General features: G+C 34.4%; 4 protein-coding genes across 7 annotated transcripts; 1 reads left to right on the forward strand and 3 right to left on the reverse strand.

The window, feature by feature from the left end:
- The first annotated feature begins 872 nt into the window (after window positions 1-872).
- Window positions 873-3,895, forward strand: LOC111013744 (putative protein phosphatase 2C 23). Its single transcript, XM_022288267.2, has 4 exons — window positions 873-2,707; window positions 2,817-2,930; window positions 3,123-3,387; window positions 3,498-3,895. Exons 1-4 carry the CDS (start codon window positions 1,097-1,099, stop codon window positions 3,611-3,613), a joined length of 2,106 nt encoding a protein of 701 aa, XP_022143959.2. The 5' UTR covers window positions 873-1,096; the 3' UTR covers window positions 3,614-3,895.
- LOC111013585 (pectin acetylesterase 5) lies at window positions 3,280-12,358 on the reverse strand. Of its 3 annotated transcripts, none has more exons than XR_002601717.2 (13): window positions 11,830-12,358; window positions 11,648-11,730; window positions 11,426-11,555; window positions 10,529-10,602; window positions 10,147-10,236; window positions 9,889-10,013; window positions 9,497-9,557; window positions 8,534-8,587; window positions 8,217-8,294; window positions 8,026-8,131; window positions 7,370-7,515; window positions 6,708-6,942; window positions 3,280-3,410 (listed from the first exon to the last, which is right to left on the reverse strand). XR_002601717.2 is itself a non-coding variant. In XM_022288050.2 (12 exons), exons 1-12 carry the CDS (start codon window positions 12,056-12,058, stop codon window positions 6,835-6,837), a joined length of 1,284 nt encoding a protein of 427 aa, XP_022143742.2. In that variant the 5' UTR covers window positions 12,059-12,358; the 3' UTR covers window positions 6,370-6,834. The 3 variants fall into 3 exon arrangements, 1 of the variants encoding a protein (XP_022143742.2); XR_002601716.2 differs by lacking the exon at window positions 3,280-3,410 and adding an exon at window positions 6,370-6,627; XM_022288050.2 differs by lacking the exon at window positions 3,280-3,410 and having other exon boundaries at window positions 6,370-6,942.
- A 1,042-nt stretch (window positions 12,359-13,400) lies between these two features.
- Window positions 13,401-17,303, reverse strand: ALG10 (DIE2/ALG10 family). 2 transcript variants are annotated; one of them, XM_022288170.2, is made up of 8 exons: window positions 16,922-17,303; window positions 16,687-16,823; window positions 16,008-16,341; window positions 15,076-15,346; window positions 14,709-14,846; window positions 14,391-14,595; window positions 13,903-14,045; window positions 13,401-13,751 (listed from the first exon to the last, which is right to left on the reverse strand). In XM_022288170.2, exons 2-8 carry the CDS (start codon window positions 16,785-16,787, stop codon window positions 13,492-13,494), a joined length of 1,452 nt encoding a protein of 483 aa, XP_022143862.1. In that variant the 5' UTR covers window positions 16,788-16,823; window positions 16,922-17,303; the 3' UTR covers window positions 13,401-13,491. The 2 variants fall into 2 exon arrangements, with proteins under 2 accessions (XP_022143862.1, XP_022143861.1); XM_022288169.2 differs by having other exon boundaries at window positions 16,687-16,775; window positions 16,922-17,302.
- A 1,121-nt stretch (window positions 17,304-18,424) lies between these two features.
- Window positions 18,425-21,351, reverse strand: LOC111013625 (actin). The gene is made up of 5 exons (XM_022288105.2): window positions 21,163-21,351; window positions 20,183-20,254; window positions 19,629-20,022; window positions 18,866-19,479; window positions 18,425-18,771 (listed from the first exon to the last, which is right to left on the reverse strand). The coding sequence occupies exons 2-5, from the start codon at window positions 20,240-20,242 to the stop codon at window positions 18,706-18,708; spliced, it is 1,134 nt and encodes a 377-aa protein (XP_022143797.1). The 5' UTR covers window positions 20,243-20,254; window positions 21,163-21,351; the 3' UTR covers window positions 18,425-18,705.
- Between the last annotated feature and the right edge of the window lie 5,556 nt (window positions 21,352-26,907).

Below are 26,907 nucleotides of genomic sequence, written 5' to 3' on the forward strand. Positions count from 1 at the left end.
GGGAAAAATTTTATTTGGAAGAACACATTTAAATTCATATCATATGATGTGTTATTAAAAAATTATTTTGCACTTGCCTCAATTTCTTTAAATGGAATGTTGGGGTGAGAAATGAAAATGAAGTTCTCACAAGTCTTCTTTCCCATGTGAAAAATTACTAGCACCAATTAAAATAGTAAAGCTAGCTATAGCTTAGGAACTAAATTCAAACCAAATAATGAAAGGCAGCCACAGTCTACATTCTTTTAAGTAAAAAATTAATGTGTTCAAGGAAAAAATTCCTTTAGCCATTTAAAGTTAGTCTTATATATCATCAACTTGTCAATTCCGGGAAAAAGTCAAAAATAAAAAATAAAAGGAGAAAGATGGAGAGATTTTCTTCTTGGAAAAATTACTCAAAGCTTTCATTTTCAATTTTCTTAAGAAAAGATAATTCAAATTCAAACGATTAAAAAAACAAAAAATATGACATGGCATGTGTTGATTAGGTAAACAAGAACTATCATCCCCGCACGTTCAATGTGTTGGTCAGCCGATTTATTAGGCGAAAAAAATATGTTTTGAAAATAAAAAAGGTTTAAATTTTCCTAAAAAAAAACTCATTTGGTTATTAAGCCAAATGGTGTGTTAGGTTGGTTAGAGGAATTGATTAGTTATTTATTTGATATGAGATTTCAAACATTTGACTTTTGGATTTTACTAAGAATGAACAAAAATTATTAGGGATTTTTCATTTTAAATTATGGAAGCATTTCTTTAATAAAAATTCTGAAATTCTCCACTGTGTTTGCTTTTTCTTTAAAGCAGAGTCAACGGCCTAATAAATTCAAAAAAAATAAAAGCACCAAGTATTTTTTGTAGATTAAAAAAAGCAACAAACAAACAAACAGAGCCCACTTTCAAAAGTCAACTGCTCTCTCTCTCTTCTTTCTCTCTCATCAAAATTTTTGAGCTATCCAACTTCTTCTTCCTCTTTCACGCGCACTAACCCAATTCTCTCTCACTGAGAGAGTATTATGATATGATCAATCAAATCAAACAGTAGAGAAGATAAATTCTCTTTTTTTTTTTGGGGCTTCATTTTTTTCTTCTTTCTATGGGTAATCGTATTGGGAAAATTGGCCGGTGCTTCGCCGGCGACGGAGACATCTCCCGGCGTTATGATCCCGCCGACATTATCTCCGACCCCCACGACGGAGGTTTCGGCCACTCCTTTTACTATCTCCCGCCCGACCCACAAACCCTCTCCTCCTCCAAAGATTTCTCAGACGATTACATCTCTCCGGCCACTGTTTTCCGGTCCATTTCCGGCGCCTCCGTCAGCGCCAACGTCTCCACGCCGCTCTCCACTTCTCTAGTCGACCTTTACCCTTACAGCACCACGTTCGATCGCGCCGCCGCCTTCGATTGCTCCGATTCCTTCGCCTCCGTCCCTCTCCAACCGGTCCCCCGCCACTCGGTGTCCGGAAACTCCGGCGGATTTCCCTGTTCGGGTCCGGTCGAGAGAGGGTTTTTATCCGGACCCTTGGCCCGGAGCTTGGAATCGGGTCCGATTGATCGAGGGGTTTATTCCGGCCCGATGGAAAAGGGCCCCGAGAAATTGCAGAGGAGCTTCTCCCACGGCGGCGTTGGAGATGATAAACCCAAATCGAAAACACGAAATCTGATTCAGATTCTAAAGAGAGCCATTTCCAAAACCATAACTAGAAACCAGAAGACTCTGAGTTCAAGAGTAAGAGAATCGGAATCGTACAAACACAACGAAAATGCCGCGGCGGCGGCGCAAAGCAGCGCTAATTTGAGCAGCCACGCGAGCTTGGCTCACGAAGACGACGGCGATTACTTTCTCGGCGGCCAGAGCGTACAGTGGGCACAGGGGAAGGCCGGCGAGGACAGAGTTCACGTCGTGATATCGGAGGACAACGGTTGGGTTTTCGTCGGAATTTACGACGGATTCAACGGCCCTGATGCCCCTGATTACTTACTCGCCAATCTCTACACCGCTGTCCTCAAAGAACTCAAGGGTTTGATTTGGAATGATAAATTCGATTCAACTGCAACTTCATCTTCTATGAACTCATCCAACTCTGCTTCAGTTGAGGAAGACGATGGAACCCATGTGAAAAATCAGTCGGCGGGAAATGGGGTTGTGAATTTGGAAGCTGATTCGGGGAGGAAAAAAGAGAGAGTTTACAGTACCAACTATAGGACGAGTCAGCTAATGAAGAAGGCCGATCAGAATCCTAAGGATTGGAAATGTGAATGGGAAAGGGAAAGGTTGGAATTCGATGGGAAGTTTGACAATAGACAATTAGATCACCACCCGTTATGGGATGAATCAGCAGCAATCAATCATTCTGAGGTGTTGAATGCTCTGTCTCAAGCATTGAGAAAGACAGAGGAAGCATATCTACAGAATGCAGACAAGATGGTTACTAGAAATCCAGAGTTAGCTCTCATGGGTTCTTGTGTTTTGGTTATGTTGATGAGAGGAGAAGATGTGTACTTGATGAATGTAGGAGACAGCCGCGCCATTGCAGCGCAGCAACTCGAACCGGATTTTGGGATTGGAAAACCCTATAGAGACTTTGAGAGAATCAATGAAGGAACTCTGCGAGTATTTGAATCCTCTAATGGAGTTGAGTTTGAAAGATTACCAACCTTGGCTTCCCAGCTCACAATGGATCATAGCACGTATACAGAGGAGGTAATGTTCTAGTCTATCACTCACCTTCCTCACAAGACTGCATTTTTCATGTTCATGTTCTCTCTGGTTACAAGTTTTTTTTGAGATTAACAACACATTTGAATATCAGGAAGTTCAGAGGATCAAGAATGCTCATCCCGACGACGCTTCTGCAATTATGAACGACAGGGTGAAAGGTTACTTGAAAATCACTCGTGCTTTCGGAGCTGGCTTTCTCAAACAGGTACTCTACATTTCTAATCCTTTGTATGAATCAGCTAGAATTCAAGAGAAACATAGTTTGCCCAGTGTTATTTGGGCGGAAATCTATTCCTGAGGCAGTTTGGAAAATACAAAAACCAATGGTTGAATCACTTCAGAATACAATGTTACATAAACATTTGAATGCTGTGCTGATGAGCTGAGTGTTTTGCAGCCAAAGTGGAATGATGCCCTGCTAGAGATGTTCAGAATAGACTATGTGGGAAACTCACCCTACATCACCTGTGATCCATCACTCTGCCATTATAAACTCAGCCCAACAGACAGATTCTTGATATTGTCCTCTGATGGACTCTACCAGTACTTCACCAATGAAGAAGCTGTTTCTCAAGTTGAGTCCTTCATTGCTTCTTTCCCTGAAGGAGATCCTGCTCAACATCTCATTGAAGAAGTATTGTTCCGAGCAGCTAAAAAAGCTGGTAAGCTCCTTGTCGTCGTCCATCTACAAGGATAGGAAACAAAGAAACAAACGGATATATGTTGCAGAAGTGTGAGTGAACATAACTAATGTGATTTGAAAAACTTGCAGGATTGGACTTCCATGAGCTGCTCGATATCCCACAAGGGGAGCGGCGGAAGTACCACGACGACGTTTCGGTAATCATCGTTTCATTCGAAGGAAGAATTTGGCATTCATTGATGTAAATAGAGTTACTAGCCAATAGAAATCAAGATAACAGAAGGTTGGGCAATTAATTCTGCCATTTATTTCATTTATTCTTCCCTATTCTCACACATATGCAATCAAATGAATCTCTCTCTTGTTCATCCTTTAACAGAGAGAGAGTGTAGAGTTGTTCAGGCCCCTGTGTTCACCCCAACCGTGTGTGTGTGTTGCATCAAATACCAATATTTTCCAAAGCAGAACTGTTTGGAAAATTTCAACAATTTTGTTCAATCTAATAAATCCTCAGCAGGTTTTGCAGATTTCAGAAGTTTTCTTCTTTAGAAGTTTTGACTTCCTACCTAGTACCTACCTACCTACCCAAAATAGATAATTAGGTAAAAGAACAATATAGAAATTGGAAGAAATGCCAAATCATTCACCTTCACTTTTGTGAATTTTGAAACCAAGAAGACTTGAGGGATTACTTGTGGGTGACAATTTTGTTTTCAGTTTCTGTTTTTAAAATTTATGTTTGTTTCCTAATAATTACTTCTAAAAATTTCTTCAAAGTTCTACCCAAATTTTAAAGAATATATATTCTATTCAAAATAAGCTTAATTTTAAAAAATAATAATAATAAAACATCATTTTCAAAAGTAACTTTTAACTCCTTATTTTGAATTTGACCTTGTTTTAATCAGTCAGAACTAATCCTTAGTGGAATTGGACCTGGGGAATCAAACAAAAGAAAGACAAGGTTCTTTTCTAAACTTGGTTTGCAAACAGAGCCAAACCTGTTGGGTTAGGTTTTCTGTAAACATTCTTGGAAATATAAATCTTGGTCAGACTTGAAAAGCATCCATCACAGGCTGAGTTGTTCATTTGGTGTTTGAATATGGCATAATGAAATGGTTACCATACAATTCACTATTAATAAAATATCTTATCTATCGTTTAAGCTATTTTACAGGCTAATCTAGGTATAAAAAAATCCATTTTGAATTCAGATTCCATCGCCTTTTACAATGTTTTAAAAAAGTTAGCATCATTTTTTCAACTAATGCATAGAATGTGTACATAACATTAACAAATCCTAAAAGCTATTCTTTCTTTCTTTTTTTTTTTTGACAAAAATATAGAAAGATATGAATCTTGGACTTTGTCAATTGAATTGTGATCATTGTGGACATTATAGTCAACGCAAAAGACAAATTAAATTACAATCTGAACAACTCAAACACCTATACTAATTATAGGTTAATCAAAACAATTACTTAAAAAGGGGCCAAAAATACAACTAGATCAAAACCTTATCAATTTAAGCGCAAACATTATCTGTTACACCATAAAAACAAAATAGTTTATGATCCCCACACCATTTACCTATATATCTATATGTTATTTATTATCACTATAAGAAGACAAAGAAAAAGGTTTGAATGAGAAAGAATATTTAGATTCCTTGAACCAAATCTTTTTCCAAACTAAAAATATCACTAAGAATCAATGCAAATAGTCAAATAAATTAAGGTCAGTTATTGAATTTCAAGTCGTATTTGAACATTGAAAATAGTGATGAGATTCTTCACCGCACATAATAATCATGTATGTATGCATGGATGCATGTATATGTATGTATGTGCCTATGTGGGTAACCGAAGAAAAAGTAGGCAGACAAAAGTGAGTGCCGCCCGCCAAATGCTGTAAATAGCGAGAGAATAGAGAGTGGTAGGCCAGGCTTAGACAATTCTGTATTCACAATCACCCAAATAGAATATCAATATTATAAAAATTGGGTGAATCGGATTCCAAATTTTCAGTTTAATTAAGATAATGTAAACCATATCTAAATATTCTAAATCTTTTGGGAATCTTGCTAATGTGACGGTTGTCCAACTTCATTTGGAAAGCTCTAACTAGTCGCAAAACCAGAAGATATCAAGCTAATTTGGATATGGATAATGTACCATGGGTTGGGTTTTGGCTCTGAAATATTACTTTTGAGCTGTCCTTATCTCAGAACATAATGTTTAACCCTGGATAGGCTGATTAAAAGGGATATCAACTCCACTCCACTTTTCCCCCACCCCACCAAATATTATAATATTGGAAAAGGTTCCTGAGAAGTTTGAAAGGTCTAAGTCTGTTTCAAGGGCTTGGAATTCTACTGTTAATTTCACCCGGCAGCCCATGACTGCTTTTTCTGTGATCTTAAAAGGTACTATAAGCCTACAGACTGGGAGGGAATGAATTTCTCTGATCATAATCCTCAACTTGGAGTGTTTGACCATTCAATGGTTTACAGAGAGCAATATTGTCTCGAGCTAGAAGAGAAGAGCTGGGGAAAACTACATCTCTAATAATGAATAGGTGTGTGATTCGAAAGTTCAAGTCAATTTCTAGTACTCATTTGCATGAGATGGAAAGTTGAAGTCGGCTAAATTTGTCAACGAAGAAACTCATCCCCTTTGACAGGAGCATAATGCCATGAGGCCATTAGATCGTATATGAAGACTATACTGTCTATCATGGTGTTTGTTACTATCATAAACCCATGGAAAGAAGGACCAGCACATCTCTTTTGACTTTTAGCTCCGATGGAAAATGATAATGTGGGTGGATTTCCAATTTGAACCGCACCAAAAGAAAACAAGAGATATAAAATCAAAAGCTTAGGCCATAATATAAAATAAAGGATAGTGGATGCAAATTCGTTTTCACAATAATCGGCATTCATAAGCCACTTGCACATTTATAGCTGACTCAAAGCATGAAAGAATCTAACAAAATCAAGGGCCATAACAAACAATGATATTTCAGGTCTAGTTATCAAATTACAATATTGATATTTGGTGGGGCGAAAGAACTTTAGGATAATGTACAAAAAGTGGAGGAGAAAGCAAAAGTTAAAAAAAAAAAAAAAAGAATACTACAGGACTGTAAGATATAAAGATTCTGAAACAAATAAAATATACCTTGTTGGAAGTGATCGATGTTCTATGGAAAAGGAAAGGATGAAGTAAACATAAGGCCTCTAGAGAAACCAAGAGTCCTATGTTTTTAGATATGATTTTTAGCCATTAGACGCAGCAAACTAAAATCTTTCACCAAGAAAATGATCATGTATAATACCTCTGGTTCTGTTCCGGAGATCAGCCTTGGACCTGAAGACAGATGTTTCCCCGGCCCTTTTAGACACTACAGATGAAGACAACAGGGAAGGCTGAAGCAGTCCCAAATTTTCCAATGTCCCTCAATCTCAGCTAAAATTCATATGAATGCAGGTAGGATTGCAAGGAAAAGGGCAGTCAATTAGCTTCACTGAATTTCGTTTGAAGAACCAATCACCCACAGCCTCTGCTATAGTCTGTACTTGAGAAATAAAACAATAGTTCATGCAGAAATATAGGGAGATTTATCTGTAAAATAGTACACTTCTAAGACATCTAAATATCAGTTCCCACAAGCACCACGATCAACATTTCAACCATGAGTTCTTGACAATAATAAAAATTTGTGGAAGGATCAAATTTCTCCTCTAATTCATTTCTAAGATTGTTTACGGCTAAAATAGATTTTAGAGGTTGGTCCATGGGCAGGCAATGGGCATCTGAGAAAGTAAATAACGAGATAACAACAGAAGAAGGTTGTAGACAGCTCAAGAAGCATGTTCTCAAATGGAATCAGAAAAGCACAAAGATGTAAAAATATATAATGGGAAGAACAATTCTAACAAGCAAGCAGAAACTACATATTTTCTCGGTTATCCAGTTTAAAGTATGAACTTTCCTTACCCTATTATCTATTCTTGGAGAATTGGGTGAATGCCATGTCTCAGACATCCATGTTTGGCAATGGATGAAACAAGAATTTACAAAAAGTCCTCCTTCCTTGGTGTGCTTGAAGTCCTTCAGTGCCTTCAGCAACGCGTCCCGAAACCCTTATGGAAACGAAAAAACAGACGGACAAGATCAGGAACAAAGTTGTGTTTCATCCTGACTTTACCAGATAACCAAAACAATCAACACATAAATTCCAGAAATGACATTTTCCAATGAGAACAATCATAAAAGGAAATTTTTATTTTATTTCGGTTGTTCCACATGTGCTGCATCTTCATATCCTCTCTAAAAAGGTATATCTGAAGAAAGAATTATGAATGCTAAACTAAATCTAACAGGTCTTATTCTCTGGAGGATGTGTAAGGATAACTCACAGCCTCATATATTGCTTGTGATCATAGGCAAGTAAATGCCGATTTCTTGATAAGGGTTCTCACTTTTCAAGAGACAATAAGTGGAATTTATATAATCCACAATAATTTCTGATCACAAAATGCTAGCACCAGAATGTATATGTTGTCTAAGATCATCCAAATTCTACCTATACCTTGAAGTGGACGAATAAAACATAGTCATAGACTTGTAGAGTTCAAAATATGTACATATACCTTGAAGAATTTCAAGCTGAGCATGATCACATTTATGAATATCAAGCCTACACTTCTGCCATGAACCGGCAGGTTTTAACGCATTTGGTACCAGGACATTTTGTATCTAATAGCAGATACTGGGTCTCAGAAAATATATACAACAAAATTAAATATTTGAATAAAGTTAGGGTATCATAAGAAAAAATTACCTGCCAAAAATCATAAGCTGGGTTGACAAGAAACAACGGGGTTCTTATGTGTTTGATAATTTCTTGAGGAAAGAGACACTGTCATTCCAACTCAAAGAAAATTATTGAGGCTGGAGGCTAAAATACGTATTAGTAAATCCAGACCAATTTCATTAATACTATAATCAATAATGTAGTATTTGGTGGATCAAATACCTGTCTAGTAACAAACCATGATTAACTGATAATAATAGTTGAGAATTTTTTTCAAAACAAAAAGTTGAGAATTTTGTGAAAGGGTTATAAGAACGTTTCATTAACAGGAAAAAGAGACCTACCTTATATGGTTCTTCTGTTGCTGTACAATCCTTGTGTAAGCTTTTCACTGCATTCTGAAGGCACAATGACAGGTAAATAGTTCAAACATTAAAAGGAAGCAGAATTTCCTTAAACTTCTTTTCTTAGTAAAAAATAAAATACATATTCATGTTAGATCAATAACCTAAATCTACCCAGAGGAGATTAATTAAAAAATAAATAAATCTTTCATTTCTTTTAAATATCTTAATTACGGAATAATACTTCTAAGTGTATTTATTGTTTAGATCTTTTTACATGTTTCCATGATAAATCAAACTTTCGTTAAGATGAATGAAAGACTAAAAGCAAGTCCAATTCTTTTCATTATTAATTTGAATACACTCAGTAAATCCTAATTTAATTTATTTGATTATGATCATATACAATATTCACGAATGATATGAATTTTGCTACGTGATTAAGTTTGTTTACCATCTATGTTCACCAATAATATTCATTTGCTGTATTTGATTCAACTAGTGTATGGTACCTAGCTAGATTTATGAGAATCAACCTTTTAACTTGCAAAATTGGTAGAAATACTATCACATTCATGCCCAAACGTCATGCTAGGTAACATTGTTTAACTCAGTCAGAGTATGCATTTACATGATACATGTACCTAGCTAGGTTTAGCTATGAGAGAGCATTTAACAGCAATGTCCTCGCTACTTTTTGAAATTCGAATTTACCTAGCATTAGATACTAGCAAACTGCAACTGTCATTAGACACACTGCTTATATAACTTCTGCCGCTATCATTTGGGTGGCAGATTAGAAGCATTAAAGAAGAATTCAGAGAAAAAACTCATCCACTGTGCATAAACTATAAAACATAAATACCACAAATCCACAAGGTTGTTTCAAACGAAAATCATAAGGTTGTGTACCATCTAATAACTAATAATATAAATCAGAAGAGACGAGGACCAGAGAACAACCTGGAGGTTGAAAACATCATGATAGAAAGATCTCATTGTATGATTTCCTGAAACATCTTTCCTGAAATGGAGAAAAAAGGATCCCAATTGGCACTTCTCTTTTAAATAATTAAGCAATGATGCAGAAAGAAACAGTAGTTGCACAATTAAGCCAAGCATCACAGAAGAATCCTATCAGTATTTATACTACAACAATAAAATATCAAGGAATACTCCCAGATTTTCTGACAAGGTGTGCCGATCACAACATAGTACATAAAAAAGGTGTTGATATGATCCTAAAAATGGTTTGTATCCGACTGCTATTTATGTTAATAAAGACTACAGCAGATCATTCAGGGAAAAACAAGAAGATTATTCATGTGCAGAACAACATGTTAATCAAATCATACTCATCGAGGAAAAATCCAGCATCAGCCAGACACTTGACAGTTGCATCCTTCGGCAAAAGCTCTCTGAAGTCATCACAATGTATAAGGGTAGCCAATCCCCCAGCAGAGCACCCTGAAAGAAGAGCCTGGAGAGAATAGAAGTGGGTGAACACATAAAAGGGCCAAATTTAAGATGCAGATAAAATGTTTCATTAACCAGTTGATTGTGGATGTAGATCTCAAAGAAATACAGTATAAATCTCATAACAACATGCTCACCTGCCTAGCCTTGGATAGGCCAGCTGACAAGAGTTCATCCATAACTGCTTCCCAGATGAGCTGGCCTCTGAAATAAAGTTTATTTCCATTCTATTGCAGGGACAAACATATTAAAATGACCAGGTTGAAGTTTTACCAAGTTATATGAAAATGAAAATGATTATTATTATTACTGTTTTTTCTACATAAGAGGCCATATGATTAAGAGAAATACAAAAGAGATAATAGGAAAATGATTATACATTTATTAGAAATGAAAAACGGTTCCTGACCTGCTAGCAAGACTAAAGAAGCTATGACTGACCCTAATCCAAGTTTTGCAAACTATTGACTGTTTATAGAAAGGCAAATGACCAGATAACGTACTTGAAAAATGTTGTACCTCACTCTCAGGATGGCTGGCAAATGATGCTCCATCACAGTAGCGTATCTTGATTTTGTTCCAATTATAGAAATCTGAGGAGTGCTTGATGCAAACTAAAAATTAGGATTGTGTAATCAAAGACTACAACCAATCACAGATTATTACACACATATAGTGCAAAACATTTTCCTTAAAATGTATTGAATTGAAAAAATCTTGGAAGTATTATACTCTCAAAATAGAAAATAGGACCTCTTAATAAAACGCAAGTTCAACTTAGAGAAGGAAGAAAAAAACAAATTGACCATAGAAGTATTTCAAATGATGACCACTTTCAGAAAGTGTATGAATTTCAAACGTTTATCCCCAAAATGAAACATAAGTTTAAGAATGATGAAATTCATGTGAGTTGTGTCATCAGGAACACAAATAACAAAAAATTGGAATAAACTTCAAATGCATTGATGAGAGCACAACTCATACTTTAGTAAGAAGCATTGGATACTACTGCCTTCCATATTAGGAAACTTCACCCAAAAATCAACAAATAGTAGAAGGTTGGAATTAGATGAAATGACATACTAAAAGAAAGGGCTGTTCTTTGTACTTAAGGTCCCACTGCCTACTATATCTCATTATATCTTCTAACTAGCAACATTCATTCAGAAATAAAAAAATTGTAGTTTGGACATAATCAGATAACATAGATACAGCAATAACATGAACGTAAGAAAACATTGGATCAATAACTTCCAATGAATTACTATTTAAATTACGTTAGAGCCGGTCAGAAGCAACATTAAGTTTATATTCAAGTTCAGCAATATTAGTGTAAATGGAATCAAAACAATACCAGATAAACTGATAAATAAGGAGTACTGTAGCCAAAAGAAAATGGTAATACACGAAATGTACCAGGATTTTTGGACGCATCACTACTTAAAATTCCAGAAAAACGAACACGGCGTTCCATGTAGTCCGATGAACCCAACGACGTCATTTTACGTAAAGAACAGGACGAGACTGTATTGCACCAACCTCCACCCTAATCAATTCTCCCAAGAAAATGAGGCTCAAAGTCGACACAAAGAAGAAATTTGGAAAGTCAGCCCCGTAATCAAGAAACTAAATATTAACCTCAATGTGAAGCACCCAGTTGCTAGAACCAGATCCGAACCCTTTCTGGAAATGGTATCCAGGCGAGCTCCCATCCAAACATACTGCAATTATCGAAATCTAAAAGTAAGCATGAATATAAACGCAATGCAAGTGAAAGAGACACGATAGGATAGAGAAGTAAGAGAAATTGGAGAGCGTACGAGCGCCTCTTGCTCTGGCACTCTGCAGCAAGGATAGATCAACCAAATCGGGGTCATTGGCGGCGTTGAGATCGAAAACGTGGTTGACACCGCCGTCTTCTGCATGCCAAGAGTCGGAGAAGAGAGAAAAAACGAAAACAATGAAAGCGAAACAGATGGCTGCAACCGCCCAATCTTTCTTGGACCATTTTCTCCACCATAAAAGAGCTCGCGACAGAGGGATCGCCATTGAAGGTCAAAAAGGCCCAATAATTTAGAATCCTATCAGCAAATCAAACTCGAATACACAGCTAAAATTAGCCGATTGCGGCACTGCCAACGAATTTTATGATCATAATCATGCCCACGCAGACCCGGGCCTTCACACGGCTGATTCAGTGATTTCTCTAATTAATCTGTATGATAAAAACAGAGAGAGAAGAAACGCGCGCAGTTTTTTTTTTTTTTTCTTTTTCAGTTTTTTGGGGAAAATAAAATAAGGCGCGCAGTTTGAGTACAGAGACGAGCGACGACGAACACAACGGCCGATGGCAATTGTTAGTAATTTTGTTATATATTTAGGTATTATATATTTTATTTCTAATAAATGATGTCATTTCATTTTTTTTTAAATCAAAAGTCTAATAGAGCTTAAAAACATAAAATAAAGAAGAGAGCTCAATAACTAAAATGAAAAGTTCGTCTTTAAGTTAAAAAAATCAATATCATATTCAAATCTAATTATAACAGGCTTCAATTTAAGTTCAAATTTAAAAGTTTTTGGGGACATTAGGGTTAAATTTTGTAATGAAATGATAAGCTTAGTGGGACTAAAAAACAGATGGTTATGTTAAATTGTGCATAGATAAATTTTAGATTTAAATATTTTTTTTGTCCATGAACTTTAGTTCATTTTAAACATTATAGTATCAAAACTTTTATTTTGATCCACCTACTTTCAACTTTTATTCATTTAGTCCATGTTCTTACGAAATATTTATTATGATGTCTATACTTCAAAAATGCAACCATTTTAGTTCTTCGCTTTCATTTTTATCTCATTTATTTCAACTATAATTTTAGCATGACACTTCACATTTACTCACTAAATTTCTTACAATATAGCCATAAATTAAAGTTAAAGAGTTCACATTGTATACAAAATTTGTGTTAAAATTTAACAAATAAAAATAAAATAGTCACTTTAGAAAGTATTAGACCAAAACGAGTATTTTGAAATTACATGGACTAAAATGAACAAAAGTAAAAGAGAGACCAAAATGGTATTTAAACCTAAATTTTACATATATGAGAATAAAAAGAATATTGAATTTGGTGAATGAAAAATTGTGAGATATATAACCTTCTGCAGTATTCAATAGATGTTGCCAAACTTTGGGTTTTTTTTTTCTCTCTCCAAACTTTTGCTTTTCTTTTAAATGAAAACAAACTCAAACAAGAGAAGAAGGTATTCAAATTCAAGATGAGTACCAACTTAGCTCTACTAATTAAGAACAAATAAAGGGGGGAGAAGTGATGATCATCCCTAAGTTCAACAAGGAAGAGAGGGGGCAAAAGCCTTGATATGTCTATGATTTGAACTCTGAATCAATAACATTGATGAAATGGTAAAACTACAAGTAGTCAGTACAGATCTTCTGGCATTTTGAACTAATAATTAATCTACCATATGAACCTCTGCTTTCCAGACTCATTTTCCCAGTAAAATGGACGAAACAAGAACATGATCATTGTGAAGGCGTTCAAAGCTATGAAAAGAAGTGCAATCAAAAGCCAACTTAGCCTACCATTCATCTGAGAATGAAGCATCAAGAAGTAAAATGGAGTCGTGAAGTATCTGAACTCAATCAGTGGAGCAGGAACAAGAACCGCAGCTGTGGCTACGAAATATGCAAGTACCCAGATTTTCCTCCGAAATTTCCCTGCCAGAAAAAGGTTCAGTCAGGGCAAGTGAAGCAGAAAGAAAAAGGTATGATAGAACGAATAGAGTTATTGTGTTACTGGCCTCATTGTATATGAGTGAAGTTTACTAGGATCATGGCACTGGTAGAAACTAGAACGTAAGTCACTTACCTAATATGTTGAAGATGGAAAACCAAGAACAAACGTAAGCTGGAACTAGAAGGTACTTCGACGACCAATTAGTGTTGATAACTTTACGCCAAAGGTAAAAGGGGTAATGCCGATTGTCAGCGAGAAGATAGGGATGAGCTATGCTGCAAAAGATCAAATAATATGAGATGAATGAAATGGAAGATGAAGTATGCAATTGGCATTTTTTTTAGAAGACTCTAGTCACAGAATCGTTCAAAATTTACGCTTCTTAAAGAAAAACAAAAAAGCAAAAAACACTGAAAAAGTTTGATGGGTACAATCAAAACATCAGATGGCTGACAAGTGACAACTTACAGTTGGTCAATCTCTTAAAAAAAATCAGTAATTTTATTAAATCAATCGTATTTATCAAAAGAATGATCTCAGAGGTTGTAGCATGCTATATGAGAAATCTAATCCTCCAATACTATGCCGACTCAGTGACTTGTTTCTGAACCTGAACTGACCTGAAATAGTGTACAGAGATGAAGCCAGCAAGAAGAAAAATAAAAACTTGAAAACAACTCAGAGGTCTGCCTTTCCAGAATGAGTGAAACAGATCTATGACTTCACTTAAATTATAGTGCAATGGAGCCGTAACAAGAGCAGAAAATAGACCAAAATACATAATCTGTGCAAAATGAAGAGAGACAGTATGCGCTTCCTTTGCACCTGCATTTTTAGATATGTAACAATTAAGTTTTTCTATAATGAAAGTGTTAGAAAATAAAAATTATAAATGCCCTTCATGCAAAATAAAATTAGGGTGCCAAGATAATTATTACCTAGAACTATACTTCCATTCCAACGAACGAACGCAACAAAGGCCATAAGCACAATCAAAAAGGGGCTAAATGAAACCAAAAGCTCAGATTTCATACGCCACATGGTCAATATCATGGACCTAACCTCATCCATTAGACCTGCAACAAAAAGCCCAACAGAAGCGTAGCAAGAATCAACAGAAAAATCAAAGACTTGGAGGGGATAAAGAACCAAAATAGGGTGAGTTACTGCTTAAAAGATATGTTTGTGGCAAAATAAATAAATAAAGAAAGAAAAAGAAAAGCTAGTTGTTACTCCAAATGAACCATACCGTAACACAGTTTTGTAACAATTTAATGGAAACAGAATAAAACTGTGAAATAATACCTGATTTCAGGTTTATTGACGAGAATCTTGTGCTACGTGGAAATTGTTTGCCAGCAACCTTTGTACGATAGAACTTTCTCTTTCGCAAGTTCGCACTGGAAACGAGACTACCTTTAGCATTCAATGGACTAGATTCTTGCACCAAATCATTCTCATGTATTTGTACATTATCATCGTGGCAAGTCAAAGTAGTATCAATAACTCCACAGCATGCTACAAAAAGCATCCATATAATATTTGTTTGTCGAATGACAACTGCAAAGATACCAAACTGTATGAAGGGATGAAACTAAGTTACCAGAAGTTTACAAGATTGCTAAGAAACCGAACTTTTCATTGAGAAGAATGAAAACAAAACAGAAATACAAGTGCATACAAAAACAGTCCCGAAAAAGGAAGCCAGCCTAGAGAAAGGGCTTCCAATCCAAAAGAATATGACCTAGCTGATAATTACAGAATAAATTTGAACAGACCCCCATAAAGAGACATTAAACCTTACGAGGTCCCAAACAAACTCTCACTCTCTTTCTACCCCCTAAGATTCTATTATTTCTTTCCCCCATAAAGATATGAACTGAGAAATTTCAACATAAAAGTAGCAAATATTTAACTAATGGATAGAACAAATCACATTAAACTTTGTCTGCTCCAACTAAAGGTGCTCTATTGACTAGAGTAAAACAAGGGTCTTCAACAACCCAAGGAACTCATATCATTCTGAGGAAATATTTCACCAAAAAGAAAAATATGAAATTAGAGGAAGATTAATAAAAAGGAAAGCTCCCCATACATGTTATACTTCCATAATAAAGGAATTTTATTTTTCTCTGACCTCATTCTCTTTATATCTAATTCATAAGGCAAGACAATGAAAAATGAATATGCAACAAAATTAGGAAACAATCATGGAAGAGTATTAGTAAGTTTCTTACCAATGCACTCGACCAGTAATTCTTCTTCAAGCATGCTAGGTACATAGCAAGCACTGCTGTTAGTGACGCAACATCAGTATAATAAAGAAAAGTGAAGAACCAATGGAGAGGATAAAGTGCAAAAATCACTGCATAAGTAGTTGCCTTTTTATCATCAAGATTCGGCCTTAAATGGGAGATTATATCATATACAAGAACACTGCATAAAACTGCCAAAATCCCATTGGTTGAACGAAGAATCTGAGTGGAACAGGCTTCAGAAAACGATGATCCTGCTTGCGTAAAGACAACAGCAGGAAACAAAGAAGCAATATGAGCGAGTGAAAGATAGTACCTGCAGCAGTTTCGGATTCCATGTATTAACTCTTTGTGAACACATTATTATAATAATCACCAAGTTCTGCAAAGAACCCTCGTGATGCTACCATGATAAGAGAAAAATAGAGTAATTACTTTTCCCCCGCAGAGCCAATTGAGACTTGAGAGGTTCATAATGACAAAAACACGCAACATTTCACCTAATCCAGACTAGATATGGGACAGCATTTTCTCTGACGGATAAATCAACAGAACCGACAGCCTTATTATTTACTAATTCGGATAGAAACCATGTATGCAATCCACAATTGGAGTCGAAACCCTTAATGCAAAGAATTAATTAATAGAGTTACAAACATACAGTCCAGGAGGAGTAGTAATCATGGGGTCCCAACTTCTGAAGTTCCCACTGCAGTATTTCTGAGCTTGAGGTATGTGAAATATCTCGTCCTTGAACATCATGCATGATCATAGTAGCAAGTTTTTCAGCTAATTGTACTAAGAAAACGTAGTTATGAATGAACAAACTGAAAATTACAAAAAACCGAGATGAATTAGACGAAAAATATTTGAAAAAGATCTCTTAGCTTGCGTACCATATAAGGATCGGGAACAATGCGATTGACGAGGATGGAGATCGGAACGACCCACAAACTCACGATAACGGCTACAGCAATCCTGCCCATTTTTTCCCACTTCCAGATTCCGATTCTCGATGCGATAAACGAACAATATCTTTCTGAATCAGGGCAACAAAATGGATACTATTAAGAATCAGGATCAAGTCATCATCGCTAGCTAGGGTTCATAATCTGCCCAATAATCAAAAACCCAATTGGATTTGGGATTATTGACAATGAGCGCTTCAGTTACGCGGGAAGCATGCCAGTAATAAGGCCTTCGGTGGCATTTTTTAATTTTTTGAGGAATAATTTTTTTTTCTCTATTTTTGTTGTTCTTCTACTTCTTCTCTTTCTGCTTTTTTAGAAAGGTTTTTTTTTTCTTCCGAAGAAGGGTTCTTTTAGATATGTTTGGTTTATGTTTTCGATATTTTAAAATATCTAAATATTTTATTTTAGAAAATTGATAACAAATAAAGATACTATTATAATATTGATAAGATCATTAATTAAAAAATATATGTGTACAATAGGCCTAAAATAGTCCAGAAAAAAAAAATTTGAAAGTTCTTAAATCATTTTAAGAAAAAGTAAAAATCAGTTTGTAGTTCAAAGATAATTTAACATATACCTCCAACAAGGGCAACATGTACTAAAAAAAATCTAAAAAAAAAAAGAGATATGTAACTTATTTTATTGATTTATTAAATGTTTTGCAAGTTAATTAGTTGAGCTAATAAATAATAAAACCTTAATTTTCTCTACTTGTGGTATACTTTTAAATATTTAATTATTTGCTCGTATAGTGATTTAAAACAAAAATGTAAAAATGGAGTTTATCTTTAATTTACATCGTTTAAACTCACCCAAACTATTTTAACAACATTCTTTAAAAAAAAAAAAACTATTTTAAAAACAATGAGTGACATGGGTAGGAAATAAAAATTCTTTTGAAATCGAAAATGAAAAACTAATGTTCAAAAAACAGGGTTTGGTTTAAATTCCAAGATCTTACTCAATTCTTAATATGAATGGTCTGCTACTATTTTGGTATCTTAGGATATAAATTCTCTATTTTTTTTTTAATTTTATGTTCATTCATTATCTAGTAATGCATAACTCAATTTTGTTTCTAGATTTCACAACCAATGCTTCATAAAGATTGTGATCTAATGCATCTATTCAATCCATAAAAAAAAACCGCCCATGGTGAAAACTGCATTTTATTATATATATATATATATATATATTATCAAATTAACATATACAGAAAAGGGTATGTTTTAGAAATAAAATTTCCATTATCAGTAGTGAGATTTTATGCAATTAGTCATTACTTATCATTAATAATACAACTATTGATAAATACACAACTCCTGCATATCCAGCAGCAAAACTAAGGCCAAATTTATTCTATGTAGCCAAATGCATTCATCAGCCTTTTGGGAGAAGCAGAAACTAATTAAGAAGAGCAACATGTGTTGAAAAGGATGATTATTCAAAATTTCATCACTGATCAAATATCCAGAAGAAAAAGGAACGGAAAAAAGGTTTACAAGGGCTAGATAACTGAATGATTGACAAAAAGTCCAGCTACCACTCCTTCCATTAAAGGCTGCGACAATACATTACGATAAGAGAAGGTACAAAAAGAAAGGAAAAAGGGGAAAAAAAACAGAGTTGAACGAAAGAGGGAAATTCAAGCAGCACTTTCTTTCTCAGGTAAAACAGTACCGAAGTCGACACGTGTTTGCTCGCGATTAGAAGCATTTCCTGTGGACAATTGAAGGGCCAGACTCATCATACTCAGCCTTGGCAATCCACATCTGTGTAATACAATCAAACCAAATATCAGTCAGAAACTCTCTACACGAACATAATGCATCGTGTGAATTGTGATAAGAAGCAAAGAAAACTCACCTGCTGGAAAGTGCTTAGAGATGCCAAGATGGAACCTCCAATCCACACACTGTACTTCCTTTCGGGTGGCGCGACCACCTTAATCTTCATGCTGCTCGGGGCCAAAGCCGTGATCTCCTTGCTCATTCTATCAGCAATGCCAGGGAACATGGTTGAGCCACCACTGAGCACAATGTTTCCATACAAATCTTTCCTGATGTCAACATCACACTTCATGATGGAGTTGTATGTAGTCTCATGAATACCAGCAGCTTCCATACCGATCATGGATGGCTGGAAAAGGACTTCTGGGCATCGGAAACGCTCGGCCCCGATGGTAATCACCTGACCATCAGGCAACTCATAACTCTTCTCAACAGAAGAGCTGGTCTTTGAGGTTTCCAATTCTTGCTCAAAGTCAAGAGCAATATAAGCCAACTTTTCCTTCATATCTCTCACAATTTCACGCTCGGCTGAGGTGGTGAATGAATACCCACGCTCAGTCAAAATTTTCATGAGGGCATCAGTCAGGTCACGGCCAGCAAGATCAAGACGTAGGATAGCATGTGGAAGTGCATATCCCTCGTAGATGGGGACCGTGTGACTGACACCATCTCCAGAATCAAGCACAATACCTGCACCAAAGCAGAATAACTTCACTAGGCAGCCTCAATGAACATATAATCTCTCAATTCGCCTAATTTTCGTCAGCAAAAAGTCTAGAGTAACTTTTCTGAGGTTAGAGACATGTGTTCTATTTTTAAGCACCATTGAGAAAGCTTACCAGTTGTACGACCACTGGCATAAAGGGAGAGAACAGCTTGAATGGCTACATACATAGCTGGAGCATTGAAGGTCTCAAACATGATCTGGGTCATCTTCTCACGGTTAGCTTTAGGATTGAGTGGTGCCTCAGTGAGGAGAACTGGATGTTCTTCCGGTGCGACACGAAGTTCATTGTAAAAGGTGTGATGCCAAATCTTTTCCATGTCATCCCAGTTGCTAACGATTCCATGCTCAATTGGGTATTTCAGAGTCAAAATACCACGCTTGGACTGAGCCTCATCACCAACATAGGCATCTTTCTGCCCCATTCCAACCATAACACCTGTATGCCGGGGGCGACCAACAATGCTAGGGAAGACAGCCCTTGGTGCATCATCCCCAGCAAACCCAGCCTGAAAAACAGCAGGAACGTTACAGTATATATATTTTTTCTGATTAGGATGAAGATCATAATAAACGTTCACAGTTCAAAATGTAATCCTAACCAATTGGTTCATAAGTATCGTATCTAAAAGTTAAAAAACATTACATCAGAAGGTGGAATTCAATCACCTTAACCATTCCTGTTCCATTATCACAGACGAGAGGCTGAATGTCCTCGTTCTCAGCCATCTTTTATATTGCCTGCAATCGAATTTCAAATTGCATAAAATATTTAGAAAAGAAAAAGAAAATGAGCGATCTGAAGAAATATTTTATATAATGTGGGAATGCTTCTTTCACAGAAATGAAGAAATCAATGTGTCCAAACGTGAATTTTAAGAGGAGGAAAATCAGCCTCCAAATTCATCAATCATGATCTGCCGTAAACAGCAACATCAATACAAATTTGAAAGGACGGAATTACACAATGCAGCTAAGGTCCCTGACATTTAACACATCGGAGAAATTTTAAAGCTGCATCGTGTGAAGACTTGGGAGTTCTCGTAAAAACATACACTCTTACAGTAACGCAAGGAAATAAAATGACCGTTATGATATTCAAAAAACGACTTAATTACAAGCAAAATAATCAATGTTCATCCTCTGGTTCGTAAGGCTGATCATGGCCCGGTCGGTACTGCATAATCTTTTCAAAAACTAAGGAAAATCCAGGCAGATTAGATTCCAGTAGAACTAACTAATACTCATTAAGAACATAATATTTCACGGTTATTACATTCTAAGAATCTTGATATATAAGAATTAGTCATCACGGAAACATTACTCGAAAGAATCTTCCTGTGCAGCAAACCCAGTTCTTCGAAAATTAGAACAAGATTCAAGCACTGAATCAATCCCCAAATAAAATCCGTCCGGTAGAACCAACAAACAAGAATGCGAAGAAAATCTAACAGACAACCGTATTTAATTCTAAGGCATCCAAAAAGCTACCAATATATCGTGTCTATTCCAAAGAAACCAGCAAATCGCTGGAGGTGGAGGAAATGGCGATCGTTTGGAAAGAAATTCGAGAATGGAAATCAGTACACTAAGACGAGAATGTAGATAGAAACATTGATGGAACAATTTGATTGGAAAAATTCTTGTACCTATTACGAAACCCTTGAAACCGAAATGGAAATGGAAATCGCTCTTCTCTGGAGGTTGGTTTCTTAGCTAGCAGCTCCCGAGGGGTGGACTTCACTGTTTATTTCAAAAATCGCGGATACAAAAAAACGGAAAACGGACGATGCAAAAAGACGAAGTCAAAGAAAATAAAAACAAAACAGAGAATGGGAAATGAAGCTCCGCCCGAAATGAAATGCGACTTAAATGCACCCCAAATTCGGTCTCATTCTGACCATTCCTGGGTCCACATATAAGCTCTGGATCTACGGTCCACACGACACGTCACTTTGATCTGTGCCTCTCGTCCATCCACCTGTCATTCCCTCTCCAGTACCAGAATACCCTCGACTCTCAATTTTTGTTTTCAAAATGAAAACAAGAATTGAATAATTAAATACTTTTTTTAGGTACAAATTATATAATTAATTTAAATAATATGTAGTTTCCTTTTTTCGATTTAAATAAAATTCAATAGTTGGTATTTTTATAAACAATTGTAATTTAAGGCATAAATAACTCATTTGCATATTCAAATCTCCCCATGCAAATTGTTGATTAGCTAAAAAAAATTTACTTCATGTCAAAAAAAAAAAGATAAAACTTATCAGATAGGTGAAAATTCATATTATCATATTCGCAAATATATAAACAAGACTATGTTTTTATAAATATGATAATTTATTTAGATTTTCGACGTACCTATTATTTAGATATTTTTATGTAATTTATGGAACTCGCCCATGTCAATATGCTAGTAGACTAATAAATATCTATTATAGATTAATAAACGATTACCTTTGATGAATATCTATCAATAATAAATGTGTATTATTAATAGACTGATAGATGTAAATTAGTGATAGACGTCTATCATTTATAAAGGTGTGCAATTGAGACGTCATAAGAGCAAAAAAAAATACCCATAGCGTAAAAGCTATTCGAGTGTACTTTTTATGTGAGTGAGTTTTGGTTCGTTACATTTACAAATTTTATACTATATTTGTAATTAGTTAGACTTATTTTTACCATATATAAACCCACCTCTTTTATTTGCAATAATGATAATTCTTAATATTTTGAAGGGTGAAATCACATATAATTTTTTTATAAAATTTAGATAAATTTTAAAAAATTAATGAAAAAAGAAAAAGAAAAACTATGGTGGAAGCTGGTTTTGGGTATGGCATTCCTTAGAAGGTAGGACTCCATGACATCAAAATTTGTTGAAATTTTATCTAGGGTGATAGTGGTGGTGGTTGCTAACCTTCTTAGAGAAAGGGCAAAATTCTCAAATTGGGAATCTCTTCAATTTGGCAATATTAAATGAGTTATTTTCTTACTTTGCTTAAGTTTTAAATCATCAATTTTTCACTAAAATACTATATGGTTAAAAAAATATATAATATTACACATAACTAACTTTGCATAATTTTTTTAGTTCAACATCGGGTGGTGAAGATTTGAATCTCTATCTTTTAATCGATGATATTTTGCATTAATCAGTTGAACTATGCTTAAGTTAGTTAATTTTGCATAATCTTGACTCTTAATACTAATTAATGCTTATTATTAAGGAATTTTTAATTGAGTAGCAATCACATTGCCATATGTACTATAAATATAGCAACAGGATTATGATTGTACAAATATGACTTTTTTTTTAAATATTTATGCGCCCGTTTAGAGATTCTCACATAATTCTCTCATTATTCTTATAGATCACTAATTTACATCTATGATTATATCAATGATAAACTATATCATTAATAGTATATTTATCACTTATATAATCTATTATTAATGATGTAGTCTATTATACGTCTCTCACTAACAGGCTAATAGACATTTCAAAGCAATTTTAGTCTTTTAACTTAATGGGTTTTAGCTATATTTTTTTTCTTTTTTGCTATATTTGTAAATTCATAATGTTGTTATATAATTGAACTTATTTTATATCATATATGCAAGCATCTCATAATCAAGTGTGTTTTAATGTACGAAAAAAAAAAGTGTATTTTAACAACGTTCTACTTGTTAAAAGTTCTCACATACGAATTTTCATATAACTTCTAAACTTTTAAACCAAATGATAAGTTAATTAATATAGTGATTACTACAACTTGACTCTCTTTTGATAATCTATATCATCACTTTTCCCTAATTTTGATAATCTACAACTTGACCCTAATTTTATCAATCAAATAAAATTATTCCATCTAAATTTATTTTCCTCTACTAAATTTTATAAAAGATAACCAATTAGAATATGATAGGATAGGAATATCATTCGATTAAAGATATGATTAGATTTCGAGGAAACCAACAATGGAAAAATAGTTTTTTGATTGCAGGGTGACAACGACAAACAACTAAACATATAGTAAATACGTTTAGGTTAAACTTGAAAGTAACTAAAATTACAGATTTCATCCCTATAGTTCATATTTGATTCAATTTCACCTCTATATTTTAAAGTTTAGAATTATGGTCATCTTAATTTATTAATTTCAATAGACTTCGATATTAAGAAAAGTTAAATTTTTCCCCCAATATTTGTGAGTCTCTGAACCAACTTGGCATGAACTTCAACTAGTTTCATGTGACAATCGTTTGATCTTACTACAATGTAATATTTAAGTATGTATTACAAACCTAAACAAGGTTTATATCCTCATCAAAAGGTTGGATGATTTTTTTAGTTCAACAACTTTGGGGGTCAAAGTTCATACTTCTGATATTTTGGCCGATGATAAATGTCTTAATTAATTGAGCTATATTCAGTTTGATATCAATATTTAATAATTAGGTTCACTACAATCTTTTAACAGCATAGATTATAATTAATTAATATTAATATGTTAAAAGCACAAGAATGAAATGTGAACTACTACACAATTGAATTTCCATGCTACAATTCATATCCTGAAGCTCATATTTCAAGTTATAGTACAAAATGTACAAATCGCAATTCCACAAATCAAACATTAGTCATTACAAAATCTTAAAAGGTAAGTCATTTTTCACAAAAATAAATCTGAGCATGTACACTCCAAATTTTCTCAAATTCCATAATACAGCGGAGAGAAAGCATGTTACAGTTAAGTGGAGAAAAATAGATAATAAATTAAATTACAAGTTTAATTCCTAACTTTTGGATAGGGAAAATAAATATTAGATTTACCTCTAATAAATTTATGAACTTTGCCCCGTAGGTTTAATAAATCTCCAAATTTTCTAATAAATTTTAAACTTTTCAATCTTGTGTCACCTAGGTCTCTTACCTATTCACGGCTTTGAGGAGACTTTTTGTCTTTGTCATATGACGATTATACTTCCTTTTGAAAACCGACGGTCGCTCAACTTTGTTGGTCTTCTATATATTCCACGTAATTTTCCCTAACTCTTAGCAACGATTTGCTAAAATATTGGCCACTTCTCATTGCAATCACTCGTCATAGGATTGTAACCTCCTGCATTTCTATAAATCTCTAATTTCGTTAATGATAGGTTAAACTGTATTCTCAAATGGTCTCTTACCATTATCAGACTCCAGACGATTTTAAAGTCGATTTCAATTTGTAATGAACGAATTCTTAAATCGTCTGTCAGATTTATGCTCTCCCTTAGTGTCATTACGTCGTGCGTGAATTAAATTGAAATTAAAAAAGCTTAATATACTCTTAAAGTAATTCAAATTTATTATTATTTTGTGTGTGTGTGTATGTGTAAATTAAAATTTACCTTAAACGTGTGAAAACGACACATGATAATGAGAGTTGGAATGGTGGGAATGATGATGAAATCAACCAAAACATGGAATGAAGTTTATTCAAACAAGGAAAAAAAGGTGGTGGAGGAGAGAGAGAGATAGTGGGGTTAGTAATGCATGAGGATGAAGATGGCCACCTTGTACTCTAAGAAATTAATGATTCTTTTTTTTTTTTTTTGGTATTTTAATAATACAAAAATCAAACTCAAAACTAGCACCCCTTTGCCTTGATAAAGCAATTTATTTGAATCATTCATAAGTTCATAGCTTTCACTTCTTTTTATTTGACTCTTTTTTTAAATTGGGATGAAGGTATTGAAGATAATTAAAAATATAGAGAAATATTTGACCCTGTGAAGTATAATAAGCTACGAGGATTTTCAAAGATGCCAGCTGAGAAAATGGGAAAAATAAATCATCATGGGTGATTTATTGGTCCAAGGAGACTGGTGTTAGTTAGGAGAGAATGAGTTCAAATCCAGTGATAGCTACATAGGTTAGGAATTAGTAATTTCTATGTGTTTTCCGACACCAATAGGGTCACGCGGTTGTCCTGTGAGTGGAGGTACGCATTAGCTGACCCTGACACTCACGGATATAAAAAAAAGAGGAAAAATGTCAAATCCCATCTTTGGTTTTTTAAATTATATTAAAAAAAAGGTTGATTGATTTGGTTTCGATAAATGTTCCCAATTTTGATCAATTTAGTTGTACAAGAACCAACCTGAACATAGTTCAACAAGTTAAAGTATGTATTTGCAACTAAAAAGTTACGAGTTTGAATCCTCGCTCCAGTCCACATATTGTACTAAAAAAATTAGTTGTATAAGTGAGTGTGAGGATTTGGAACTTCCGACTTTAAAGAAATGAATAGATTGTCTTATTGTTGAACTAGCTAGTCTACGATGAGATATTGACCTTTTTTTTTAATCACCAATATATCGATACACCATTAATTTTTGCTAAAAACATACTTAAAAACTCATTATGCTCCATCCATACAGGTAAAATGTCATCGATTAAAAACACATCTAGACCACATGTAAAAACATTTGGTTAAAAATACTATTTTTGTCCTCGTATTTTTAGCTTTGGTTCATTTTGATCTCTATATTTTTAGTTTTCAAAATAGATGGATGAAAATGAAGAAAAACAAAAAATACAGATATCGAAATTGATGGTATTTTAACCAAAAAGTGAAAGTTACATGTTTAAATAAGAATTTGAATTTATAAAGGAAGAGAAATAAATTAACTATTGTGCCGGCCAAGTCATCGTATATTCATTCAATTCATCAATATTTTGAATTTTCCTTTGTTATATTATAAATATTTATTTAAAGGGGCCACAAATAAAATTAATGGAAAAAGAATAATATAGGTGATATGGTGACAGGTGGGTGATAATTGCAACACATGGAACATGATGGTTGGAGATGGGGTGGCAGCATCATAAATCATATGGATCACTTACACCAAATTTACTTCTCCAAAACAATAATAATAATAAATCCAAATAATTCTTTTTTTTTTTTTTTTTAATTTCACTTTTTGATTTCCCTTTTTCGTACATTACACCCTCTCATTAAATTAAACCCATCAAAATCTTATTACCTTGGCTCGCCACTCATCAATTGCTTTTTTTTCTTTCATTTTTCTTGTTTTCTAGGATAGTAAAAACATCAACCCTTTGAATTTTGAGGTTTTTTTTCATACAACATGCGAGATGGAGATGGGGATTGTGAATCTGAACTATGCTCGTTTTGACGATTCTTTCTCAAACCTATAAATCAAACACATGAATTACATGAGCTCAAGACTTTATATCATCCTAGCTATACTTTCACAATTCATAAAGTCTATATGAACCAAACACAAAATACATGAACTGAAGTATATCCTGTTCAAATATGAGCTCCAATGCAAACTTCTTAATCTTAACTAAAATAGACTCGAGT

This window comes from Momordica charantia, assembly GCF_013281855.1.
Source record: "Momordica charantia cultivar OHB3-1 chromosome 1 unlocalized genomic scaffold, Mcharantia_2.0 BLBB01000001.1, whole genome shotgun sequence".
NCBI lineage: Eukaryota > Viridiplantae > Streptophyta > Magnoliopsida > Cucurbitales > Cucurbitaceae > Momordica > Momordica charantia.